At 50.7% G+C, this 27460-nt stretch overlaps 1 protein-coding gene across 5 annotated transcripts in view; it reads right to left on the minus strand.

Moving 5' to 3' along the window:
• VWA5B1 (von Willebrand factor A domain containing 5B1) overlaps nucleotides 1-27460 on the minus strand; it is a 66800-nt gene that overhangs the window by 18398 nt on the left and 20942 nt on the right. For 3 of the 5 annotated variants that reach the window (XM_036115594.2, XM_036115595.2, XM_036115593.2), the window contains exons 2-14: nucleotides 26131-26295; nucleotides 24421-24573; nucleotides 22985-23255; nucleotides 19645-19790; nucleotides 18649-18780; nucleotides 17910-18034; nucleotides 14093-14269; nucleotides 9774-9884; nucleotides 7611-7813; nucleotides 7031-7145; nucleotides 5450-5635; nucleotides 2630-2813; nucleotides 1549-1739 (exon numbers count right to left, since the gene is read on the minus strand). In XM_036115594.2, coding sequence (XP_035971487.1) covers nucleotides 1549-1739; nucleotides 2630-2813; nucleotides 5450-5635; nucleotides 7031-7145; nucleotides 7611-7813; nucleotides 9774-9884; nucleotides 14093-14269; nucleotides 17910-18034; nucleotides 18649-18780; nucleotides 19645-19790; nucleotides 22985-23255; nucleotides 24421-24573; nucleotides 26131-26269 — 2133 coding nt within the window. In that variant the 5' untranslated portion in view covers nucleotides 26270-26295. Of the gene's footprint in view, nucleotides 1-1548; nucleotides 1740-2629; nucleotides 2814-5449; nucleotides 5636-7030; nucleotides 7146-7610; nucleotides 7814-9773; nucleotides 9885-14092; nucleotides 14270-17909; nucleotides 18035-18648; nucleotides 18781-19644; nucleotides 19791-22984; nucleotides 23256-24420; nucleotides 24574-24683; nucleotides 24738-26130; nucleotides 26296-27460 lie in introns of those variants that run through there. The other 2 variants (XM_036115597.2, XM_078073728.1) reach the window with 2 other exon arrangements.

The following is a 27460-nucleotide window of genomic DNA, read 5'->3' on the forward strand; positions in this document are numbered from 1 at the left end:
CTGGGATTCCCCTCACCCCTGCCCCACCATCACCTCCACACTGAGAAACGGACGCTGCTACAGTTTCCATGGCAACGGGTTAGTCTAAGATTCAGCCCTTCACCCAGCCAGAGGCTGCAGGAAGGGTGTACGTGTGTGCGTGTGCATGCATGTGTGTGCGTTTGTACAAGTGTGTTGGGGAGAATCAGATTGGAGAAGAAGCCGAGCAGGCGACCAGGGAGACATGAGCAAAGATGGGCCAGAAGCAAGCAGGAGACCACAGATGCTAAGCTGCCCAGAGCTCTCACCAAGGAGAGTTGCATTTAAAGGACACCTACTGTATACCAGGGGTGCACCAGGCAGTTCATCTATCAGCCGTTGCCTGCAAGTCTTCCACTTAGAGTTGTCTCCCAGTCAATACCTGCTGATGGCAGGTAGCTCAGTCAGCTGTACAAACTACTCTCCCCATTTCATAGATGGGGAAGTTGGGGCTCAGAGAGGGTAAGCAACATGTTTGAGGAGCGGAGTCCACCTGACTCCAAGATCAGTGTCTTCCAACCGCATCAAATGATCCCTGACTAAGCACAGAGAAGGGCCTGCATCAAATGATCCCTGACTAAGCACAGAGAAGGGCCTGCGGGGTCAAGGGGTCAATGTCTCTGCCCTTGGGGAGTGTAGGAGCTTATGGAGAGGCAGGGAGGGCTGGTGGTGGTGGGTGGGAGAGGGGAGACCGAAAGGGTCCTTTTATGGAATTTGACTCACAATGACAAAGCTACATGAAGCCCATTCTTAAGAAAGTGGATAAGGTATGCAGATAATAACAAACACCAATTTGGTTTGGGACAGTATTTCTCCATCTGGTGATTTTACCCTCTTCCTCAGGGGAATTTGGCAATGAGTGCAGACAGTTTTGGTCATCATGGTTGAAGGTGGTATTCAGTTGATAGAGGCCAGGCATGCTGCCAAACATTCTACAATACACAGGACAGCCCCTTCAACAAAGAATTATTGTGTCAATAGCGCTGAGGTTGAGAAACTTTGGTCCAGCTGAACAGTGGGTGACTAGTCCCGTTCTGGCTCTAATTCTGAGATGATCTCTGCCCTGAGTGAATGTACAACCCTTGGGATTTGCAGAAGGTGCAGTGTGAGGGAGGAGGGAAGTGAGGGCTTTGCAGGCAGAGGGTCCTGGGTTGCAATCCCCTGACTGGCTATGTGACCGTGGATAAGTCACTTGACCTTTCTGGCCCTCAATTTCCACATCTATACAGAGTGGGGGTGGTCAGCTCCCCCACTCCTTCCTCTCAGGAGTGCTATAAAACCAAATGAGTGTAGATGGGGCTGCTCCTTACCAGCTGGGAAGTGTTCCATACAGAGAATGGGTAATGTCACTGAGTACTAGGTACCATTATTAGAAAGGGGCTCAGGCAGATGAAGATCCCCAAAAATGAGGAAGAAGACACTCATTTCGCAGTATAAGTAGTGGACAGGCTCCATCCTTGTGGCTGAAGCAGGAGACAGCTCTCTTCCCATCTATGGTCCCCCCAACTCCAACCTGCCCTGCTCAGATACCTGCAAATCAATCTGCCACCACGGGGCATCTGTGCTGGTCTGGTTGGTGAGGTCCTGAAGCTTGGCTTTCCGAAGTGGGTATCTCCTGGCAGGCACTGTGGGGTCGCTGGCTGTGGCGGCCCTTGGGGAGGGCTTGTGGTTGGTGATCTGGTTGGTGCTATATGCCCGCCGTCGCTGGGAAAAGTCTAGACCTGGGTGGGTGGTGACAAGGGATGCCGTCAGGGTGGAGGTCAGTGGGGAAAGAGAGAGAGGGGCTTGCATGCTCCTTTCCTGCTTGGAAACTTCTTGAGTTATCCATGGCTTGCCTGCTGAAATATTTGTAGATGTCTCACCTCCCTTGGCGTTCAAAGCCTTATGTAAACTGGTCCTAATCCATCTATCCGGCTACTGTCCTTTCTGCTCCTTTTTCAATGTGCTGTGTGCTCCAGATGTACCAGATGAGCAATCACTTGTGTATGTGTTTTCTAGTTTTCTAGCTGTCACATTTCTATGTCTTTGCTCAGCCAGTTTCTACTGCCTGGAATCTCCTCTCCCTTCCCACTTCTAAGAATCTGTGCCTTCATTATGTCTCTGTTGATATCGTCTAACAATGTGTCTTTCCTTGGGACCCCCCCCCCCCACAGCTTATTAAACTTTGCTGTGGTCCCTGTCACTCTGCTTCTATCAAAGTTAGAGCCAACTGTATCTCTTCCACTAGGCAGAGAGTTTCTGAAGGACAAGAGTCCATGTTTGCATCATCCTTGCTTCCCACGCTGTGTTCAGGACTTAGCCATGGTAGGTGATCAATAAATGCCCTATGAATGGAAATTAGCACCATAAAGAGGCTTTGGATGCAAACAGCTCTGGACCTGTCTGTACCCTCCCTCTTGCAGGTTTCATGAGCTTAGCCAAGTTGCTTAAGGGCTCCAAACCTCAGTTTCATCATCTATAAAATCGGTGGAATAGGATCCATCCCTACAGCTGCTAACTATCCAGTGAGATTCTTTGTATAAAGTGCTCAGCACATAGTAAGTGCTCTGCAAAATGTAGCCATCGTGGCCTTCCTGAAGAGAGAGCGAAGCACAAGGAACAGCCGACTAACCAGGATTAGTGGTGGAGTCTCCGATGGATGGCTGGGCATCTTTGGGCTGCCTCAGGTTGAAGTGTGACCCCACGCTCCTGGCACAGTTTCTGCTGTCTGGGCTGGGCCCCTCATCCTGGGAGTGGTAGAAGACGGAGCTGCTGGACCCCTGAGAGTGCAGCATGCTGTATCGTCTCCTCTTGTCCTGGAGGGAGGGAGAGAAAGGAGGGCTGGGAGTGGGGCTAGATGTCAGAAAGAACACCTGTAGGGCAGGCCGGGTGTGATGGGAGGTGGTGGGCGTTCCATCTTTGAGGATCTAGAATAACAGGAAAGCTTTTTGCTTGCTTGAGTAATTTAGGTAGACTTCTGTTCAAGAGATGGTGAATGGAACCAACTCTTCATAACATTTATATTGTTTATATATATATTTAAAGATTTTATTTATTTATTTGACAGAGAGAGACACAGCAAGAGAGGGAATACAAGCAGGGGGAGTGGGAGAGGGAGAAGCAGGCTTCCCGCTGAGCAGGGAGCTGAATGCGGGGCTTGATCCCAGGACCGTGGGATCATGACCTGAGCCGAAGGCAGATGCTTAATGACTGAGCCACCCAGGCACCCCCTATATTGTTTATATTTTTAATTATCTTCTTTATTTAAAAAATTTTTTAAAGGTAATTCTCAATGCCACTGCTGTCTCCAAGTAGGTAACCAAAATTAACAAAATGAACCATCTGCTCCTTCCATTCCATTCTCCACGATATAAACATATATATAAAACATAAGGGCTTTGGAGATAATTTTTATTTTACAAGAACTGGACTATATTACTTACATTTACTTACATTTACATGTATCTTGAATTTTGCACTTAAAACATTTTGGAAATCCTGCATATCAACTCTTCTTTTTAACTTTTGACTGCACAATATTCTAGCACTCCTTATTTTTAAGCATTTGCTTTGTGGCCATTTATTTTGCACCACAAAAAAATTGCTACAGTGAATCCTTGGACATAAATCTATTACATCACTTTTATTTCTAGGTGTTAGATTCTTAGGAGGGATTTCTAGGCTGAGAAGTTATGTATTTCTAATTTCATTAGTTATTTCTAGATTGCTTTCCAGGAGGGCAAGTCATATTTACACCACAATGGGCAAGGGTACCTTTCCCCAAGAGCCCTGCTAGTACCAGGAGAAAACTTTGCCAGTCTCATGGGTAAGGAAAGGAGAAGGCATTTATTTGAGGATCCATTCCAGTGGTAGGGTCCGTTGATGATCTGCTGCCTCCGAGACCTCCAAGGAGGGTCTAGACTGTTCAAAGACCGACCAACATTCTGTTTAGCATCTTCTCCCTACATTTGAAGACCCCACTCTCCATAACACAGTAACCATTACCCTGACATGATTCTTAGGAGATAGTATAACATTCTAAAAGCTGGAAATATCACACACAATTCTCACTTCTCTTGCAAGATTGAAAACACCTTTAACACAGAGCCCACGCTGGGGTGGGGTCACCCAGTTGAGATGGCCGTGTGCCATCCAGTTTGCCATATTCCTCACCACCCCTCTTACCTCTCTGTGGACTCCGTGATAATTGCTATCCTTCATGGCGTTTTCCCCTTTTATTTTTAGAAGTCCATTTCATTCATTTTATACCTGCCCAGTCCCTCTAGGCAATGAATTGGTGACTCCTGCTTAAAAATAAAACAAGATGGCAAATCCTTCAAGCAGGCGTAGAGAGACTCACTAAAGAGGAGAGATGGGGAAATTTCAGGCAATTCCCCACATTTTAGCATGAATTCCACCTTCCTTTGAGAAGTTTCTCACTTTTATCTCACTTCTGTCACCACAGACAAGAGAATGATCCATGTAAGTAAAACACAAACTTATCTAAGGAGACATGACCTGAATAGAGCTTTTGGGGAAAGAAACCTGAGTGCAGTTGTTCTGAACTGAGTTGTTTGTCAAAATCACTTTGGGGCGATTATGTCAAATGCAGGTTCCTGGGCGTTACCCTCAAAGACTTTTATTCAGTAGACTGGCTTGGAGCTTGGGTTCTGCGTTTTATTTATTATTATTATTACTTCTTAAATTAAATTAAAATTTATTTAAATTCAATTAATTAACATATAGCATATTATTAGTTTCAGAGGTAGAGTTCAGTGACTCTGCATTTTATTTTATTTATTTTATTTTTTTAAAGATTTTTATTTATTTATTTGAGAGAGAGAGAGAATGATAGAGAGCATGAGAGTGGGGAGGGTCAGAGGGAGAAGCAGACTTCCTGCTGAGCCAGCAGCCCGATGCAGGGACTTGATCCTGGGACTCCAGGATCATGACCTGAGCCAAAGGCAGTTGCTTAACCAACTGAGCCACCTAGGTGCACCTATTTTATTTTTTAAAAAGATTTTTATTTATTTGAGAGAGAGATAGTTGGAGGGCCAGAGGGGGTAGAGAATCCTGAGGCAGACTCCCTGCTGAGTGCAGAGCTCCACACAGGACTCGATCCCAGGACCCTTAGATCAAGACCCTGAGCCAAAATCTAGAGTTGGCCACTTAACCCAACTGAGCCACCCAGGCGCCCCTTGGGCTCTGCATTTTAGACACATTCCCCCAGTTTTTCTGCTGCAGGGGATCTTAAGAACCACGTGTTGCGATGATAGCATTTACCCAAGAAGTGTCACCATGACCACATGCCCATGGCCTGGCAACCAGACCCCAAAACTGTAGACCGAGATCCAATTAGTTCCTAGTGGCCACCAATAGCCTTTCCAGCTAAGGATGGTTTTGTGGGTAATGTTCTGGAGCCCCGCTGTTCTGGAATGTCTAAGATACTTACAGATCTGGGATGGGAGATGTATAAGGAGGCATCACACACAATGCCATATCCCACCAGCCGCTCTCCGGGGAAGAGGGAGCTGGTGCTCACAGGCGAGATCAGGACCTCGGTGGTCTCGGGGAAGACCCACTCCACAGTTACATCACTCAGGACTGGGGCCATGGCCTTCTTCAGGGATTTGATCATCTGTTAGGCAGGGTCAGAACACAGGTTGGGGGCACATGTGAGCAGGGGCATGCAGAGATGAGGAGCACAGAGACCATGTGGGTATGAGCATGACGGGGTGTGAGCAGAGAAGAAGACACAATAGGCCTTGGGGTGGCTTGTTCAGCAGTGAACGTGCCTCTGAGCTTCTTAGACTACTAGAATGTCAGAGTTGGAGCAGATCTTGCTTCTCTAAGCTTGGCATTTTATAATGAGGACATCTAAGACCCAAAGAAAGTTTGTGTCAAAGCATGGACTGGATAGTGATCTTGAGCAAGTTAATTTGCCTTGCTGGGCCTCTGTTTCCTTTTCCGGTAAAGTGAGTTAGTAATTTTCAACTCTCAATGTAGTTGGGAGGATTAGCTGAGATACTGGATTTGAAGTCGCTGCCTCATGATAGGTGTTCAATAAATGACAGCTGTGGTTTTGCATCACTTAGGCTGATTTCTTCAAATGTACTGCAGAGCTGGAGAAAAATGATTTGGGGATTGTGTAAGCCATAAGGGTGCACTCCCCGATCCCCCTTGGAGGAAGACTGTGTCCTTTTTCTGCAACGAATGCCGTTAGGTGATAGTCTCCAGATGCAGCCCCAGCTTTCCAGCCAAGACCACACCTCTCTCTGGAAGCCCTCAGGCAATGACTGAGCACAGCAGGGATACTAGTGTTGGCAGTTCAGCCCAATTTGACTACCTAATGGGTGATCTTTGCTCCAGAGCTCCCTGTTGGGTTGGCTGAGACCTTGCCAGACTCGCAGTCTGAAGCTCTCCCTGCTCAATCCTTTCACGGGTATGCATGTGCATTACGGGCTGAAGAGTTCTCCTTCCTGCTTCTTCCTCTTTTTTCTTTCACAGACATTATCCCCCAACGAACCTCTTGTAGTTATGAGCTTCTTAAAACCTGCTCTGTCTCTGCTTCCTGGAGGATCTGGACTGACCCAAGGATTTTTTAAGAGTTCGGTTATTAGTGCCAACTGTGCAGAAAATGGAGAGATAACTACAATCTCCTTGATTTCTGGGTCCTTTAGATGCTTCTGAGCCACCATTTGTCATCATCAGGAATGTGGCCAGAAATGACCCCCAACACAACTCCAGATCCATAGAGGCAGTGACTCTTTCAGAAGTCCCAGTCCTGCCCAGCCAGTGGATGGAGCATGTGATCCAGTGGCTGGAGACCAGTGGATCTAGTGTCCTGTACTAATTCCGGGAGTTGCCTGCTTTGTGGCCTCCACCTCTCTGATTCTCACTGGGGTGTATAGTGGCCTAGTGGGGAGCTTAGACTTGGATGAAATGAAATCCCAGCCCCACCACTGAGTTGCTGTATGACCGGTCTGGGCCTCTGAGGTACCAGCACCAAAGAGATTGAGCCCCTTTCTCCTACCTTGGGTTGGAGCCGTTCTCCCTCCACCAGGAACTCAGCACTGCCCTTGGACACAGTTGCCAGCCCTCTCACCAGTCTGTGGCAGACGTTGGGTCCAATTCCAAAGCTATAGCACCTGGGGGAAGGGGAGGAGAGAGGGTGCTATTTCCCACCCTCTGTGTCCTCTTTGTCCCTTTGGTGGGGAAAGGGACAGAGCATGATCCAGCAGAGCTATCTTAGAGCTGATCCTAGCATCAGACAGAGGGTGAAGGAGAAGGCAGAGGGCCATCAGTGGGCACTCACATTCACAACAGCCCATTAACTCCCACCCCAGGACAGAGTCAAAGCAGCAAGAAGGACTTCCTCCACCTAGGCTGCCCTTTGGGAGCTATATGCAGAGGTATGGTGTTATCTCATCCCACCTGAACTCTTGAGGGAAAAAGGCAAACTTCGAAGTTAGCTACACCCCTAGAAAACAAGCACTGTAGGAACTGGAGTTCTCTCCTTTCCTTCTGGCATTTTCCATGATGCCCCACTTCCGGCACCCCCAGCCCAGGGCAGCCCAGGATAACCAAGGCCTAGACCTTCAGCCTGTGCCCACCTGGTGGAGAAGGCATGGTTTCGCAGCAGTTCTAGCACCTTGCCGGTGTTGTTGACGGCACCATCTGTGATCAGGAAGAGAAGCCGTGGGTGGCCTCGGCGCACTGGCTGCCGGATGATCCACTTGAGCGGGGAAAGGATGTTGGTGCCACCCATGTCAGCACGCATTCTCTGGATGTTGTCACAGGCCATGGCCACGCTCTCCTGCAGGGAAGGGTCATGGACAGGGAAGATAGCCCCCAGCATCACCATATGGCACCAAGACTGTAAGCCCCCTGGAGGATGAATCCTTTGTTTCCCTAGATCTTAGATCCATGGATCCAGGGATGCCTTAGATCCATGCACAGGAAGAACGGATGGCCACTCATTTGGTGTGATTCTGCCCAATAGCACCCCTTATGAATGCCCTAAATGCTGTTCGTGGTGTACTAACTTACCACTGTCCTTTCTTTGTTCCTCATTAAAAATATAAACACCCCTGGAAAACGCAGCACATCAAGCTCCAATTGCTCAGTACAAATGAGTGTCCTTTTCTGATGAGCGAGGCAGGAGGTGTAGTGGTAAGACCATTATACTAGAAATCTTAAGACTCTAGTTCTGGCCTGCCTGTGTGCTAATCCCTACAGTACTTTGAAGAAATCATGTGCCCAATGTGGGCTTCAGATTCCCTTCCTCCTGGATCAACACTGTGGAACCCAACTGGCCAAGGACTCCTGGCACCGGATAGACATCAGATGTTCTGCTCCTGATTCATGAAGATGCTCTTTCAACACCTGTGCTTGGGGTAATGGCATCTATCAAAAGCCTTGAAATGGATATGTACCCTCTGAGCCAACAAGACTAAGGATTTATCCCAAGGGAATCATTAAGGATGGGTGTGGAGTCTTTGCTACAAAGATGACTGAATAGAAAAATATGGAAGCAACTGACATGCTCAACTGTAGGGATTTAGTTCAATAGGTCCTGATTGATCCGTGTAGTGAAATACTAGGCAGCCATTAAAATTATCTTGCAGATTAATATTACTGACACGGAACTATGCTTATGATAGGCTGTTGTGTTAGAAAGTAGGTTACAGAATGGTATGGCCCGTCTAATCCTATCATTATTAAAAATGTATCTCACTAATATGTGGAATTTGAGAAAAAAGACAGAGGATCATAGGGGAAGGGAGGGAAAAATGAAACAAGACGAAACCAGAGATGGAGACAAACCATAAGAGACTCTTAATCTCAGGAAACAAACTGAGAGTTGCTGGAGTGGAAGGGTGGGTGGGAGGGATGGGGTGGCGGGGTGATGGACATTGGGGAGGATATGTGCTATGGTGAGCGCTGTGAATTGTGTAAGACTGATGAATCACAGACCTGTGATACCTGTGTACCCCTGAAACAAATAATACATTATATGTTAATAAAAAATAAATCAAAAAATGTGTGTAAACACATAGAACAAGGTCTGGAGGGATTTATACTGAGCTTGTAATGGTGGTCTTTTTTTTTTTTTTCTGATGTGATCATGGTAGACTTTTTAATTTTTCTTTTTGATTATCCGGATTTAAAAATTGTGGGACAATCAATATATATAATTTTTGTATTTTAAAAACCTATAAAGTTATTTTTCATTGAAACGTGTTCCTCCTTTCTCCCTCCCCTCCCTTACGTTCTTTCTTCCTGTTCCTAGACCTGGACAGGATATGCTCCAGTTTTGAGTGTGCTGCTGGGGCCCCAGTCCTCTTGTTCTAAATTGTAGTTTGAGCCTTGTGAGTTCTATTCTTAGCCCACCTCCCCACTTATTCACTCTGTAACCCCTTACAATTCACTCCTTTAGTTCAACCTTACATGAGTCTATCGTTCTCTTGAAACAGAAGCAGGATATATCCTCTCTCCACCCCTTCCTTGGACCCCCTCTCCGTGCACACCCATACTTTGCCCAAAATGGTCCTTATTTTAAAGAGGAGGGATGTCAGAAGACGAGATGTCAGCAAATGGCCTACTCAGAGACAGCCTCTCCAGTTCTCTGCTGTGGGCATCACTGAGTTTCCACAGGGCAAGTGTGGGGGGCAGCTTCTGAGGCAGGCCTCAGGGTTACCCACACTTTCTTTTTCTTCTTTTCCTCTGCTCCTCACCACCCACCCATTCCGGACACAGCCCTGCCCCCTCCTTACCTCACTGTAGGTCTGACTGGAAGGGAAGAGGGTCTTAAATGTGGATCCGAACCCAATGACATTGAAGAGGCAGGCTGGCATGAGGCTCTTAAGAGCCACCAGCATGGCATCCTGGCGGGCGAGAGAGGGATTTTCAGAGTTCTGGAAGGAGTTACTGGCTGCCACCACCCAGCAGTATTCTTATCCCAGCACAGAAGCAGCCTCCAGACGGGCTTTCACCCCACTGCCCGCACCCAACAGTAACTTCTCCCTCAGATCAAGAAATTTGCTGACAGCAACCAGAGGCTGGACCAAAGCCATCATCATAAAACTTCTCATCCGTGTAGCAAGTCCAACTTCTCAAAGCCCTTCTATTATGCTTGCCAGTTCCATTTCACCTCCTGCTGACCCTGAGAGGTTAGAGAGAGCAGGGAGCATCCACTCCCTTCTGCAAAAATGAAATCGACATCCAAGGGAGGCACGTGGCTGAGCCGGGGGCACACTGGGTGGAACAGGCTTTCATCCAGGCCCTTCTGCAACCTACGTGCCCTACCTAGGGTTGACTCTCTAGTTAACAAGTCTCTTAGGGGCAGTCTCTTCAGCTCATATTTGTAAAATGCCCAGGAGATACTTTATATGCATTACTTCATCTTTCCATGACCTCACCATGACAAAAGGGGGATCTGGAGTAGAAAATCTGTGCAGTCTCCTCTCTACTGTAAAGATGCATGGATGTTTGCATCCTCACCATGACCCTTTAGGCAGGCACAATATTATCCCCATTTTATACAAGAGAAAACTGAGGCACAGAGAGGTGCGTTGACTCATTGGTGAGCATTCTGAGAGTAGCGCCTCCAAAGTCTGGGAACATTACAGAGTCCTAACTGGCTTTACCATGCAACACCAGGAGCCCTTGATGAGTTCTGTTGAAATAAATAATCACAAAGAGGAAAGGTGGAGGAGATGGCAGGAGGGATGACGATGATGACGATGATGACAGTAGCACAGGGCAACAGTAAATCTCAAGCAATTACTATGTGCCAAACCCTGTGCTGAGCACTTTCTATTCATTATCTCATTTAATCTCTATAACATGTGTTACAGCACAGTGGATAAGAAGATACATGTTGAAGTTAGCCATCTGTGGGTTTAAGTCTCACTTTTATCATTACTAACTTGACCCTGGACTAGTTAGGTCACCCCTCAGAACCTCAGCTTGGCACGTAGTAAACATTCAGTAAATGGTTACCATCACCAACCCAATGGGAAACGTATGAATAGCAACATCTCTGTTTTACAGATAAGGAAACTGAGGCTCAGAAGGTTAAGACGTTGCACTGGATCACAAAACTTAAGAACAAGACAGCTTTTAAAACATAGCTCCCGAGATCATTTTTCATGTTGGCTCTCTGCCGTGGCACAGAGCTCGGGAATGAGGGGCTCTCCCTTGTCCCCAAGTAGCTTATTGATGGCACCCCAGGGATCTCAGCATGACTTCAGAGAGAAAAACTGTTTGTGTTCCAGAATCTAGAAGGAAGCAGTTGCAACTGGATCTTGGCAACTTCCACAGCATACAGCCTTGCGGGCTCCACAGACCTGCAGCCCCTCTCCCATCCCCCTCTGTAAACATCGAACAGTAACATCAATGTTCCCTCATCTCTTTTTCGCCCATGTCAATACATTTTGTTTCTCTACAAAAAAAAGTCAGTATCTCCTTATTTTTTCATTAGCCACTAATGAATATTCCTGCTAGCAGGAGACTCTGCTGATCCATACAGATTGTCTCTGCTCACACCTATTAGAGTTTTAAAACCATGTTTTTGGCAGCCAGTGGTAGCTGGAGAATGAGACCAGCTGCAGGAGATTAAATTGGCTGAACTTTCCCCCTTTGTGTGGCTGTTCAGATCTCTATTCTCTCCCACCTTCCTAAGCCTAGTTTTTCCTAAAACAGTCTACCTAATGGGCCGCAATTAATGACCCAAGCAAAACCCGCCTATGGCCTCATTGCCAGTGGGGAAAGGAGTGTGTGCCCTGAGTAATTTCTGCACCTTTCTCTAAAAGGGGGCATGTGTAGCAGAATGGACTGTGCCAGGGCAAAGCCATTTGTGAAGGGATGACCGTGAGCTCAGTGAGCTGAACTGGAAAAGAGAGCAGGAGAGACTCCAAAGGGGAAAGGGACTGAGAGGAGAGCCAGAGGAAGTTATTGTCTGAACATTCTGGAAGGTAAAGGTTGGAAAGGTCTTTAGTTCAGGAAATGGATTTCCATTCATAAACTAACTTCATTTAACTGGTAGTAACGCCTGGAATCCAGAGATGACAAGGATATAGAGAATGAGTCTAAGCTCAGCATGAGAAAAAATGCCATGGTCAATTATTGATGTCTGTCTGGCCTTGGGAGAGGGGAACAAAGGGACATGTGACATATGTTTGCCCTTCCTGAATTAATCTTTCCTTCTCATTTTATAGAAAGGATAACTGAATCCCAGAGGTGAGAAGCAACTTGTCCAAAGCCACATAGCAAGTCAGTGGCAGAATGATCCCCAAACCCAGCTATTGCTCTTTCTACTAAGCCATGCAGCAGAAATGACATAATCAGAGAAGAGAGCTTTTCTCAGTAGAGAGGTATTATCATTCCCTATCAGCAGGGTAAGGAAAATGAGCATTGATCCAACATAGGGAAAGCTTTGATTTCCTCATTAGCTCTGTGATGCTGGGGAAAACACTTGGCCTCTTGGGGACTCAGTCTCCTTACCTGGAAAATGGCAGGGAAAATGGATTAAATGCTCTCTAAGAGACATCATAAGATCCCATGATACTTGAGAGTAACTGAAGAGATGTCTTACAAATTGATACAGCTATGGAATGAAATACACATGGCCACACCGGCCTGGAGTGTGCTTCAGCAGGACTATGGACAGCTCCCCAGTCTAATTCTTGCCTTTGATGGAGGGCAGAGGTCGGGAGAAGGTGACAACCAGTCCTGACCTCAGTGTCAAGAGGCTTCAAGTGGGAACTTTGGTCTCATACATGATTGCTCAGTCATACTTCAAGACTAAACCCGGTCATAGCAAGCCCGAGGAGATAGCGGGTATCACAGATCCCACCCAACCCCTCCCCTCCTTGTCAGTCCTGTTGCCCTGGAAACAAGAGTTTTCTCCAGGGACAGACTAGGGGGAGGGATGAAATTTCAGGTGACAGCAGAGCCTTCTAAATTCTTATTCCCGCATCCTTCATTTCCTTGAACTATGAGCCTTTACCCAGTTCAATAAACAGCGACTGGGGGCTTTTTATGCATAAGTACAGAGCCGGGCTCCATGGGGAGAGATAGATGAGAAAGATCTGGTCCTTTCCCTTAATGAGTTCATAACTCCAGAGGAGGAGACACCACATCCACACAACCAAAAATACAAAGACGAGCTAGACAAAGCCATAATGGAGGCGAATAATCTCCTGAGGGAGATGAAACACTTCTGGATACAGGGAGGAATGTTTATCACTCTTTTGCACTCCTTCAGAACTTCCCACTGCAATGAGGCCATACTCCCAGCTATGGCTGGTTAGCTGGGCTGCCCCCTTGCTTGACTGTGAACTCCTGGAGGGCAGGAACTATGTTTGCAACCTGCTGTTTTTCCAGACGGCCAAGCACAGCGCTTTGCACATATTACGCACTTGAAAAAAAAAAAGAATATTTTCTACTGGATTATACACACTCGTTAAGGCCATGTGCGATGAATCTCTGATGTCAGGTGGCAGGAACAGACAGACAGGAGTTTGATTTTAGACCACAGCAGCTGTGGGACCTTGGGGAGGTTACTGAAATTTTCACGATTGGCTTTCCCATGTGGAAAATGGTGACAATAGGGCCAACCTCACAGGATTATTGTCCGGATTAAACATCAAGCTGTGCATTAAGTGGCTGGGTTGTATCTGATACATAGTAAGCTTCAGCAAATGTTGGTTCCTTCCTCTCTTTTCTGGGCCCCTCTCCACTCAGGATCTAGTGCGGTGTTTCAGCCAGAGCAGGAACTCAACAAAGGTTTGCAGAGTGCCAAGGAAAGCTCTAGATGATTTTATCCCTTGGACAATAGTTCTACCTCTGTTCATACCACTTCAAAGTTTTATTTTGAGAACAAGTTGAGTTTGGGTGTCTCTGTTCAAACTGATTTTAAAAAGTTAAGTTGTTCCTTGTAGTCATGGGTAGTCATTGAGGGAAATAGTTCAGGTGTGGAAGGAGGGCTGCTTGGAACACAAGAGTACTGAGGAAGCTGGTTTGGGGGAGCACAGCTGATCTACCCTGGAACCCTAAGTCCTGGGTGGGGCGGGGTTCCTCTTACAGGTACCTTGACGCGGTGGATGTTGGTCCCACTCATGCTGCCACTCCGGTCAATGAGGAAGATAAACTCGCCATGGGTCTTTCTCAGGTTCGGCTGGATTGACTGGAGGTCAGGGCAGAAGTTGAGCATGATGACAGAATGGTGGGGAATGTCCTTGTGGAGGCGTTTCCGGATGATTTCTGTCTGGAGGAGAAAGGAAAACTCTCACTTGGGCATTCCAGGGGTCCAGAGCCGCTCCTGGGGGCTCAAGCTGGTCCCCGCATTACTCACCAGGCTTTGTCAAGATCCCACTCACACTCTGCACGAGAGAGTCCCAGGTTGACTGCACCTGGCTCTTCCGTGTGTTAGACTTTCACAGTTGCATGGACTTTGGAGGCAGAAAGACCGGGGTTTAAATCCCAGCTCTCACCATCCAGCCGTGTGATCTTGGGCTAGTCCCTCCTCTGGGTCTGTTTCTTCATTTATAAAATGGGGCAAATGATGTCCCCTTCCTAGGGCCAGTAGAGGATGACCCTGAGCAGGAAGTCCCCGCATAGGTACAGGCTGGAAAGCGTCCCTCTGGCTTTCACCCCCAGTGTCTAAGCCACTCTCTGGCTCATCTCCCCTGGGCTTACTGATTCTGATTCTCTCCCTCTGCTAACTTCCTACTCATTCTTCAGATTTTACCTCTTTAGGAAACCTGCCCCCATCTTTAGGGTGGACCGACTAGCTTCCTCCTCTGTGGTATGAAGACAAGAGTACCTATCTCACCGAGTTATATGGACTCAGTGCAATGCTTGTGAAGCCTGCTGCCTGGGACAGAGCAGCTGTTTCTGAACAGGATCCACCATCACCAAACCCTCTGGGGTTTAACTTAGAGCCCCGTACAGAGATGGGCTCCTAAACATTAAAGGGATGACGGGACCATAGTTCTTTATCTATTTTTGCGTGTTCTTCTCGCTGGCCCTGGCAAGCTGCTGCTGAACGTTGCTTCTGGACGCACCCACGCGCTCTTCCCCTCTCTCTCTCCCTCCACTCCGACTTCCTCTCTCTGTCTCTTTATCTGACTGTGTCTGCGTACCTGTGTCTCTGTGTCTGTTTCTCCGTTTTTATTGGAGCCCCTTCCTCAACTCAATCGATGACATCATCACGCACGCAGGTGTTCAAACCCAAGACCTAGGGGTTGTCCTTGGTTCCTCTCTGTCCTCACCCCGTATATCTACCATTCAGCAGAGGGCCATTAGTTCTGCAGCTAAGATGTGTTCTGAACGTGTCTTCTGCTCTGTCTCCACCACCACGACCCCAGTGCAGGACAGTACCGTCTCTTGTCTAGACCCTGAGTGTCATCTTTCTGCCACTTTTTTCTCCCTGTGGTCTATTCTTTTTTTTTTTTTTTTTTTATTTCACTTATTTGAGAGAGAGAGAGAGAGAGAGAGCACAAGCAGGGAGAGGGGCAGAGGCAGAGGGACAAACAGATTCTCTGCTGAGCAGGCAGCCAAAGGCGGGGCTCGATGATCACACTCCCTGCTCTATGTAGAAGGGACCGTCCCTTCTACATAGAGCAGGGAGTGTGATCACTTGTCATCTTGTTGTTTAAACAATAGCTTCCCCTCATACTTTGCATCATGGTTATGAGAACCCCTAATGCCTGACCCCTGCCTACCTGTCCACCCATCTTTGCCCACTCTGCTCCTGATACTTCAACAACACCAGCCACCTGTTTCCCGAACATGTCACCATTGTGCTTCTGGTTCTGGGCACGGTCTTCCATTCCTCACCACTCACCAGGTCTCATTCTCAGACAGGCTTTTTCTAAACCCCAGGCTAACCAGCACGCACACTTATCACTTATTATCATATTATCCTGCTTTATTTCCTTCATGGTCCCCAGCCCTCTCCACACTCATCTAGCTCATTCATTTACTTGTCTGTGTTATAATGTAAGCTTCACGAGAACAAGGACATGTTATTTTTAGTGTTGAACAGAGCAGACATCTATTAGGGACACAGTATTGGTTGAATGAATAAAGGAGAGGATGAATCTGTGTAGGGCTTTTTATCTCCCACTGACCTATGTGTGCATCTCTGGGTGTTTTTTTCCCCCCAGTCTCTCTGTCTCTACTTGTCTCTGCTTCTCTCCGCATCTCTGTCTCTTGTACATGGTGTCTTCCTGTCATTTGCCCCTCTTTGCTAAATCACAGCTTTGGACAGCTTGTCACACCCACTCTTCTTGACTGATGTTCACCCTCTGGATGCCTGCCTCCCTCCCTTGGTGAGGGATCGCGCTCTCCCTCCCACATGGAGCTCCTTTGCCCAAGGCCACTGCCCAGCCTGGCTCACTGGAAGACACAGCCCAAGGTAGCAACAGCGACATCTGCTGATGAAAGGAGCCCTTCTGGGAACCTGATTTTTGCCTCTCAGAGAGGTGGTGTGGGGGCCCTGGCTCGGGATTCTCCAGTGTCTCCTCCAGCTGCCCTTATCCAATTACAATAAACTCATCACTTCTTAGTAGCTTTGGGTGATCCCTATCATCCTTGGAGCTCATGAGAATACATGGTATTTGCATAACCGACCCAAGGTGGCAAATTCTCATTTGCTTCAGCAGTCCCAGATCTAATTGATAAGTCTTGGCAGGCAGGGGAGACAGCCCCAGGCCTGGGAGCCCCACTGCCCCTACCCCTGCCCATGTGCTATAGTTCTCAAAGCTCAGGGGCACTCCCGCTCTGAGAACCTGGCCCCAGCCTCTTCTCCCAGTTGACTCATCTGGGTGAGAGGGCCCCTCTGGGAAGGCAGGTGTTTCCGGTGGGGTCCCTAACATGGGATGATATGGGTCGTGAGCTACTGACCCTTTCCCTTTGCTATCCTTCCTACCTCCCACCAGGCCCTCCAGTGGGATGTCCAGCAATGGGAATGACGTGAGCTGGAAGCAGTCTACACATTCCCATACCTCCCCCCTCTGCCGTGGTCCTCCACCAGTCAGGGAGGGGCTCTTAAATCCAGTGAAGCTGCCCCCCAGGATCGACTCTAAGTGCTTAGCCTCATGTCACCAAAGTCAACTCCCAAGAGAACGGTCTTCCCCTCCTCCCAGCTCACCAGTTCTTTTGGGGTGCTAAACCTCAGTGTTCTCATCAAAAACGGGGAGACCAGAAAAAGAAGTGTGCCATTGTTCTTAAACCTGCCTTGGCCTTCAGGGCCTGGCTTGGTGTGCAGGGCCATGAGCAGGAAAGCCTGCTGGTGTAACTTGCAGCCGGTGTCCCAGCCTCCTACCAGCCTTCCCCAGCCCACCCCTCCCCTCTGCTGAGGCCTCCTCATGCTGGCACTTCATGGGGAGGGCGCGGGCCGAGAAAGGGTCTTCTTCAGGCTTTCTCCACTCTGCTTTTATTCTTTACATAATAGTAGCAAGGATCTCAGAGGAAGGATGAGCAGGACACCCTTTCAGCAGGTGGGAAAAGGGAGGCCTAGGGGTAAAGATTGGGCTGGGAGGGCACCTGCCTGTAGGGTCCTGGGGGTCCCCTGGGGTGGAGTAACCTGGAGAAGACCAAGGTTGTTTCTGCCACCAGCCTAGAATGTCACCTGGCTTAGGCCTCTTGGTGGCACCAGGAGAAGTTGGCCTGGCAGGAGGCAGGAGGACAGGGTGCCTGCTGCATCTGGATGTCCATCTTCCCCTCTCGGTGCCCCAGCCCACTGAGGGAAACACGGACGAGGATCTGCCACCAGCTTGCTGTGGGAGTGACCAGGCAAACCACCCCCTTCCCCTGTCCGGTATCTTCATTGGTCCAGTGATGCCCAAGTGCCAGTGTCACCCCACTTCTGCCACCATGGACTCGGTCCCAGCCACCCTCACCTGTCTCTCTGCCCTGCTGTCCTTCTTCATCCCTTTAATGAACTCCGTTCTTCCTTTCAAGTGCTGCTCAAACTCTCCCAGGGTCATGTCCCCTTTCTCCATCAGGACGTGTGGCATGTGGGGCTCTGCAGAGATGAGATGAACTCTTGGCACTTGTCCGAATTGAGGGCAATACCAGGGACCTTGGCTTAGGAGCAGGATCTTCAGGGTGGGGAGGACTCCCAACTGGAAGAGGGGGATAGATCCCTGACTGCCTGGAGGGGTGGGGGGGCCTTAGCTGGCAGGCAGGAGAGCCTAATGGTCTCAGAGAACTCACTATCCCTCTCTGGACCTCAGTTTACCCATCTGTAAAATGGGAGAGAGACCAGGTTCTGATCTTTTCAGATCCTGACATTTTATGAATCCTTAAAGAGACAAAAGAGTTACTCTCTGAGTGTTCAGAGCTGGGAGGGCCTCATTGAGCTTAGGATTTCAAAGGTCATCTGCTCAGCTGCCTTGGAGGCAAAGTACCCTAATGGGTACCCCGAGGTCTCTGGAGCTAGAATCCAGGCACTCAGCTCTGCCAGCTAGAGTCATGTTTCCAGGAGCCACGTAGCTGGTCTCCTCTCTCTGCCACACCCCCCCCCCGGCGCTCTCCCTGGCCTGGCCACTGGACGAGGGGCCATGTGTCTGTGCCCCACGGGATCAGCATCTCTTCCTTCCCACAGGCCTCCCAGGGGCCCCGCCTGGTGCACCGTACCGCTGGGGTGGATGAGGATCTCCACAGGCCGGTCGAAGGTATGCCTGTTGGCCAAGGTGATAATGATGCTCTTGGCCGATCGCGCAGATGGGGCAGCGTCGGCCCGGATCTCGTGGGTGGGACTCTCTACCCCTGTGTGGAACAGAAAGGCGGAATAGGCTCAGCAGTCTTGGGAGAAATAGGGGCTCAGTGGGGGGAACATGGAGACCCAGGTCAGAGATGAGGGGCTCCTGACTTGCTGTGTAATCACGGACAGGCCTCCTCCATTCCCCGCATCTGCAAAATGGGGGCTTAGACAGATGGTGTTGATGGCCTTTCCTGCCCTGACCTCAGGATCCACTGGGGTCAAAGGGTTGCTTCCTCTTAGGGCACATAAAGAAAGAAAGAGCTCAACATTCGGATCGCTGGGCACTCTGTAAATGCCTTTTGTGTTGGAACGTCATGCTGCTCTGGGAGAACACTCATTGACAAGAAACCATGTCCTTGTATCCCTTTAAAACCTTGAGTGGGCTGGGGATGGGAGCCATCAGAACAATGGTCCCCAACTCTGGCTGCACATTAGAATCACCTGGGAGCTCTGAAATATTCCAATCCCCAGGACATACCCCAGACCACTGTCATCAGTAGCTCTGGGTGGGGTCTGGGCGGCAGGATTTGAAAGCTCCCCAGGTGATTCGACCATGCAAGGTAAGAACCAGGAAGCACCTCTGTGCCTGTTTCCTCTAGGAGAGGACCAAGGATGTCCATGCCCCCGTGGACATCGCCCCACGGGAGCCATTGAGGTGGGTATGGGGATAGTCTTGAAACCTGTCCTTGGGAGGGGCTCATCTTTGGGCCACATGTTGGGGGGCATGAACTTCAGGATGTCTTCCATCTGGGCAGGACCACTTCCTTGCCCTCCCCTTCCTCTCTATCCCTGGCAGCTTTTGGCCCGAAGCCCTCTCCACTTTGGAGCCTCAGGCTCCCCGAATCCAGGTCTGGGCAGCTGTGTCTCACCTGCGAGCAAGCAGGGCCCACGAATCTCCAGCTGGAAGCTGAACTCATATTCCATGGGGTTGGACACATCGGTGTCCAGGAGAGTCGCCAAGCACAGCTTGCTCCAGGGGTCCAGGGCGCGGGTGCCGAAGCAATGCTTGTCTTTGCTGGGAAGGGGGTGGAGAGGAGGAGGAAGGGGAGGAGGAGGAAGCAGGGGGCCAGCGGAAAGACGGAAGAAGCTGGTGAGCCCCGGGTAGCCCTGGCAGCCCTGCAGCCCAGCTCTCAAGGGGGCTCACGAGCTTCCTCCCACCTCCCACCCTTACTCTGCCTGCCACGCCACATGCCTCCAGGGAGGGCCCGGACTCCGACGTAAGGCGCAGCTACCTGGTAGGCCTGGTGCCCCCTACCAGCGGCGCACGTTCTCACCAGCGCCCTGGGAAGAGGTATCAGGGCCCCCATCTCCCCATTTCCCACATGGGAAAACAGAGGCTCCACAAGATGCGGCGGCTACCCCAAGTTCCTACAGCTAGGACTTGGCAGAGAGTGCGTCCTTGCCAGGTCAGTCTGGCTCCACAGTGAAGAGGTTAACACCACATCACCCCATTTCTTGGCTCCCTGCCCTTCTCTGTGAGCTGGGAGCCCCTGCACAAGCCACTTCTCCAAGCCTCAGTTTCCCATCCATGAAATGGAGGTAATAATGAGGTGCCTTGAGGGAGTGCTCAGTGAAGGGTCCCTTGCTGAAGGCTCAAGTTTCTGGGCTCTCTTTCTGGGTCATCCCCACCCTGTCTCAGACGGACCCTGCTCCATCCCCCACCCCCAGGGCCACACCCTTCTGTCCTGAATGGCATTCAATCGCTTCCTTTGTATCGCTCACTGCTGTGTTTCTGAGCTCCATCTATGTGGCGGTCTGCAAACCAGCCTTTGCTGGGACATGGTATCACTTAGGAGCATCTGTTATCTCGGACTTATTTCTTCCTGCCTCCCTGTGTCAACAGATAACACCGCCATGAAGATCCTCATCTGCGTCCCTTTTTTGGGCTTAGGAAAGAATTTCTCTGGGGCTCCTGGGTCAAAGGCTTGTGTGCTGTCTTTAACCTGCTGACATTGGCACAACCGTGCCTTCTGTGTCTGAGAGGCAGGGCCTACCAGGGCTGGGGACATTCAAGGCCTCGGTGGGTCCAGGAACGAGAGGCCTGGGAGGCCCTGAGAAGCTTATTCCTGCCCCTCCCGGCAGGTGGAGTGAAACAGATGCTCTCTGGAGAAGCAGGTAGCAAATCCCCATGAAGCTCAAAGTCGCTCAGACAGAGTGACACAAGAAAAAATAAGAAGCATAGGTAATACCAAGTGCTAGTGAGGAGGAGGAGAGAAGGAGACTCTTCCTTCCGCTGGTAGAAGTGGAAACTTACCAGCCTAGAAAGCAACTGGCAATACGCAGCATGCGTCTGGTGTTCCTGGTCTGACATTGGCTTGTGCCGCCTGCTTCTCTGCTGTGCCGACAAGGTGTCCTCGCCCTAGGCTTCAGGATCCTATAATCGGACTCCCCATCATCCCTCTGACCTCTCTCTTTCCTGCTCCTACGCTGCTATAGCCATATTAGCCTTCTTGCTGCTCCTCCAACTCACCACACCCATTGCTGCCTCAGGGCCTTTGCACTAACCACTTGCTCTGCCCTCTGCCCAGAATGTTCTTCCTCCAGCATATTTCCAGCCTCCCTTTCTTTAGATCAGGCTTCAAATGTTGCCTAAGCCTAGTCTATTTGAGCTAAAATAGCACCCAACCGCACTCTCTCCTCCTCTAGCCTCTATGCTATGAAGCATTTAGCTTCACAGAACTCACCTAACATATTACATGTCATGAGCTTATTTCTTTAGTCTGTCCCCATGTCCCCCCACCCCCATCAGAATGCCAGCCCCATGAGGGCAGGGACCTTGTCTGTCTAGTTTACTGCTGTATTCCCAGCACCTGGAACCTTGCCTGGCACCCAGGAGGTGTTTAATTACTGTCCAGGTAATAACTGAAGAGTGCCCTCCAGGCTGACTCCACGTGGGAAGCTGCAAGAACCCTCCCCCAGCTTGGTCTGAGGCCGGCATTCTAATGGTGGCCTCCAGAACTTTGCTGACACCATCTTCTGTGTCCCCGGCTGTCCCCAGAACCCTACCAGGGTGTGTATGAAACTGCAGGATATGCATGGGGCATCTTCCCAGATTTCAGCTTGGTTCAAAGGTTTGAGACAGGACTTAGGGTGGGGGGGAGTTCAGTAGTTTAACTGGTCATTAATTATGAGTGTTATTTTTATGTCAAAATGGTACAAAGATCCTCTGGAATAGATTTTAAAAATTCACACATGAAGATAAAATACAAGACCTCAAAAGACATCTGAATGCAGCAGGTAAGAAGGGCCTCCTCTCTCCCTGCACGGGAAATGCTCATCCTCCTCAGTCCTCAGGTGGGGAAAAGGGAGGAGACCCAATTTCAGCAGCCGGGGCTTCAGGCTGTGACCCATCTTCTCTTCCTGCCACCCCTCCAGGGGAGCAGAGAGAAACTGTCCTGCCCTGGGCTTGTAGTATTCCCAGCCCACCTTGCTGAAACCCCTTGTAATGGCTTTTTGTTGCTTTGGGAGAACCTGAAGTTGACCAGGGCCACGGGGCATCCTGTGTGTCTACAGCCTCATCTCCTATGGACCTGCTTCGGTTTCCCTCTGGAGTCCTGTCCTTGCTACGTCAGGGCCTTTGCCCCTGCTATTTTCACCTGTGGGAATGTTCCTCTCTGTGCCCACTTCTCCGTCATGGCTCAGCTCCCAGCTGAAATATCACTCCCCCGAGAAGCCTGACCTCCCCCTTAGCCCCCCAGGGTGGGTCCCTCTTTTATAGGTCAGCCCAATGCTCTTCTCCTTCATTGCACTTTTCACATCATTAATTATGCATGCAAGCACAGAAACAATTACCTACATATCAGTAGTGTTCTTAGTTGGATAATGATCTCTCCCACCCAGTTCCACTTAGGAAGGAGACATGCTGGTTTGGTGCCCTCTGTATCCCTAATACTCAGCTCAGTGTCTAGCACCTAGTAGGTGCTCAGAAAATACCTCTTGTGTGCTTATAGAATAGAGCCTGGAAATTCTCATCCCAAGCTGTCCAAATACCAGAGCTTCTGGCCGATAGCGACAGGGGGCATTTCAGGGAGATTCTTAAGTGTTCTAAAAGTGAATGGAGGGGAACAATTATTCAGATGGTGGCCACCTTAGCACTGAGCCTCGCCTTCTTCTCTCTCTTTCTCCCACCCCTCACTCCCCTGCCTTCATCCAACTGACTCCCTGTGGCCACCCAAGGCTCTGCCCCTGGTCTGGGCTGGGGCTCCTTACCTCTGGGCCTGCTGGGTGGAGGGGTCGATGCTCTCGGTGCAGAACTGAGGCACGGTCGGGGCGCAGACAGAAGGCAGCAGGACCCGCACAGCCCCGCTGGGCAGCGTCGGCAGCTCCGAGGAGGTGCTGACAAAGATGGTGACGTTCTCCATAGGGGCAATGGTCCCCAGGTTGACCACGAACAGGATCCGCTCCAAATCCTCATCCAAAGCCACCTTCCCTGGTGTGCAGGAAGGAGGGATGACAGAAACCCCCTCTTGCAGAGTGTTCCCTAAGTGACAGGCCTGGAGTCAGCAGCTATGCATAAATTATCTCTAGTTCCCCGTAACTGTGGTAGGTTTGCGAGCCCCTTTTGCTGATGGGAAAACCCCGGCTTAGCGTGGGGATGCGACTTGCCCAAGTTACTCAGTAAATAAATTACTCATTGAACCCGGATCTGAACCCACAGGGGTCTGAGGCCAGGCCCCGTGTACTTTCTGCTGGGAGTGCCAGGCTGGGACCCACAAAACCCCGACAGAAGTCACGTCCCCGTTCCCAGACTCTGCTTCCCCTCAAAGAATCACATTTAAGCCCCCTCCCAGCTTTGGGGCAAGAGCTTTTGTTCAATTCTCTTCTGTTCTTTGAGAGGCCCATTCCCTCACCCCTCCTTAGCCAGCGTCACCCAGCCACCAAGCCCTTCGTGAAGACCTCCCTGGTCCCCACTCGGCCCCTCTCTCCCTCCTCCGACATTATCCAGACCTCTTCTGCCATAGCCACTCCCACCTCCTGTTGTGGTTACCGTGAAGCATGTCCTAGCCCTTCTTCCAGGCTGTAAGCAGCCCTAACAACTTGGAGGCAATTTGGTATCTTACATGTGCTGGGTGATCATTAAAAGATTCTCGAATGTCTTAATGATCAGATCACAGACCCAACGGTAAGAATCTCTTACGTCACATGGTACTTGGTCTGAATTCAAATCCTGATGGTCACTAATGTGCTGTGTGACCTTGGGCCGGTCACCCACCCTCTCTGTGCTTCAGTATCCTCAATAGCAGGCCCAGTAGCCATGATTTGAGTCCTTACACTGTATCAGAGACTGTCATCTCTGCAACCATGTCTCTGTTGAGCTTTGGGGGTATACAATTACTAGTTCCATTTTACAGATGAAGTTTAATTTTTTATTTAAGCTCATAGCATTTGCAAGCAACAGGATGGGGAGTCAAGCCCTGGTATGATTCATTCCACAGCCTCTGAGCTTAAGGGACGTGCTCTCTATAGAGATATAGAGGTGAGAGCAGGAACAAGGTTCAGAGAGGTTAAATGATAGGCCTGAGGTCACACAGGATTCCTGACTCCTGGTTTAGTGCTCTTTCTACCCTATCCCACTGCTGTCCTTCCAGTCTGCTCGAGACCCCAGCCAGGCCTGGGCCCCGCCTCAGCCCTTCTGTCCTCCTCACCTGTGAGAGTTGTGGCTCGGAGGCGGGTGCCCTCAAAGTGGGCGCTGTCCATCTTGGCTTTGTCCTTGATCTGCACTGTCACGATACGGTCAGCAATGACCGCCTCAAAGCCGACCACCGTGGTATATTCATCCAGTGGGTACACGAAGAGGCCTGCAGGGGAAGGGCCCGGCATCACGGGGTGCCCCAGCCGCACCCTGCACACCCCGCCCGAGGGAGGGAAGCCAAGCCTTTGACCTGCCAGATGGATGGATGGTACTCACTGCCACTTAGAAGATCCTGGGGGACTCCAGCTGGGGCCCCGTGGCTCTGGGGTGGGGGGGAGAGGGGGGTAAGTGCACCAGAAGCACTGTGGGAGCAGTGGGGCGGCTTGCAAAGGGACAGATCTTACTCCGCAGGCATGTGAGACCCATGTGGCCAGGCCTTCTGAGTTTTCAAGAGACAGTGGAAATCCGGGTTTTTATGTACTGGTTGTGTGTGCCAAGGAGCTGGGGCATCGGAGGAAACAGACTAAGGCTCTAATCCAGTCCAGGCCAGCCCTCCAAGCCTGGTGACCTTCGATAAGACACTTGGCTTCTTGCAGACTCACAGCCCCATCTATAAAATGGGGCCAAGAGAGCCAAACTCATGAGGTTCTTGCGAAACTGGAAAAAGTAGCCACCATGATTTAGCTGTGTGCCTCGTGTTTTTATACCTTAGTGCTTCTCAGACTCTAAGAGCACATGAGTCACCTGGGTGGGGGGCCCACGAACCCTGGGGCAGCACAATGCCTGGCCCATGGTGAGCCCCCCATAGACCCCGGCTCCCATCCCTCTGAGCCTCAGCCTCCTCATCTCCAAAATGGGGAGACTGGTTCTCCCTGCACGAGGAAAGCCCAAAGACCCTCCCCACATTGGCCAGTCCTTTATCTCCTGGGCCCCTAGCAAGTTCCATTTTAAGTCGCCCCCTGGAGATTTTCCTAAACAGAGGACCAGGGCGATCTGCTCTGCCCAGGAGGTTTCTGAGGAAAAGTCAGTTTCCCTGCAGGTTCCTCTGGGAACCGAGAAGGTTGGGACAGAGGGTGGTACCCCAAGACATGAAGTCTGGGGATTAGGAGGCCCCCATCGCTGGGGACGAGGAGGAATGTTAGCCGCAACAAGCCTTTACGCAGCCCCTCTTGGCCCGCCTTCCCGTGACCCTCTTCCCGAAGTGGGAAGGGAGGCGATGGATTGACAGACTTCTGCCGGCCAGGGTCCCGCACTCTCTCGACCGTCCCACACGGATGATTCATAGTCTCACACTGCTTTTCATTCCGCGTGGTCCTTCCTCGTGCATTACCTCATCGGCTCCTCCTGCAAACCCTGGTGTCCAGACAGGCAGAGGAGCATCCCGACCTGGAGAAGGACAGTGGCTTCCCCAATGTCACAGAGGCAAGAGTGGGAGCTCCTGGTTCTCCGTAGAGTCTTGATGCCTCTCCTACTGGGAGGCTCCCTGAGAAAGTGGGGGGACCGGCCATTTGAGGCAGGTGGGCCTGCCTTGTGGGCTGAGCCCAAATCCTGACCTGATTGCTACTGGCCTTGAGGCCTGAGGGGTGGAACCGCCATGCCCATTTCACAGATGAGCAAACTGAGACTCCGAAAATGTACATAACTTGCCCTGTGTGGATCCTGTCAAGGTGAGGATTACCCACGGGGGAGGGGGCCCTGGGGAAGCCGCAACAGGGGTCCTCACCCTGGAAGGGCTGGGCTTCCAGGTTGCCATAGGTGAGGGAGGCAGTCAGCCCCAGGGCGTAACCACTGACGAAGGACGTGACGTCAGAGGCGGTGAGGGGCAGGGCTGCCCCTGTGATCTGGTTCAGCAGACCAGGCATCCCGCTGGCTACTCAGCCTTCAGGGCCTGCAAGAGACAGGAAGGGTGGGAAGTGGGGAGATGGGCCCCCCATCCCTTCCCAGCCCAGGCCTCCACTTCCGCCCACACAGGCAGCCAGCATTCACGCCCTTCCCGGGGAGTGACTCTTGCTCACTCTCAACCATCCCCGAGAGAAATGGGAATTCCGTTTCTGCCCATTTCACAGCAGAGAAACCGAGGCCTGAAGACGTGTGACCTGCCTGGGTTCACTCAGCGGGAGGGAGCAGAGTCAGGGCGAGAGCCCAAGCAGGTTCACGGCCAACCTGGAATTCTACCCAATGGGCAGTGCTCCCCGAACTCTGGATGGGAGTCCAGGGACTCGGGGTCTGACCCCATCCCTTTGTCAGCCCTTTAATCTCTGAGCTGTGGCTGCTTCCTCAGCAGAATGAGGGAATGGGGATGGCTCACCACATCCCTCCTTCTCTGAGCGCATCTAGAATGAATCTACCCACCACTGCCAGGTTGTGAGGGGAGTGAGGAGTACCCCCAAAAGATACTCAAGTGAAAGGAGCCACCTGATTCCTCCAGGTGTGCAGGTCAAAAAGCTGGGAGTCATTCCTGGCACCACTTCTTTTTCACTCCTCCCGCCCATACCCAGTCCATGGCCAAGGCTTGTGATTTATCTCTGCAAACGCCCTGGCGCCTATCCATTCTCCGCCACAGGCATCCTCCTCCCAGGCACCACCATGTCTATCTGGACCGCGGTTCCCAATTGGCCTCTTAAATCTGCCATCCCCCCCCACTCCCATCCATTCTCTCCTCAGTGGCCAGGCCCCCATAGCAACGCACCAAGCAGAGAGGTCTCCATCCCCCGCCACCTGTTCCTGGGGTAGAGGCTGAAACCTTTAAGTGCCTGTGTGGTCTGGCCCAGCTGGCCTCTCCAGTGGGTCAGTCCCGCATCATCACACAGCCCTTGTTGGCTCTCCCAGCTTCCAGTCCATTCCTCAAACGTGTCTTGTGATCTCCCACCTTTGTCGTGCCATTCACCCCACCACCCACTTTTAAACTAGTAGCTAGTAACCTCCTCCTTGTCCTTCAGTGTCAACCGAGGGTCACCCCGTGGGGAAGCCATGCTCCCCGGGCCCAGCATCCTCCCATTTTCCGTTCATCTGCCTCCCGCAGAGCCAAGTCTCTCCCTCAGAGCACCTCCATC

This window comes from Halichoerus grypus, chromosome 5 (assembly GCF_964656455.1).
Source record: "Halichoerus grypus chromosome 5, mHalGry1.hap1.1, whole genome shotgun sequence".
NCBI lineage: Eukaryota > Metazoa > Chordata > Mammalia > Carnivora > Phocidae > Halichoerus > Halichoerus grypus.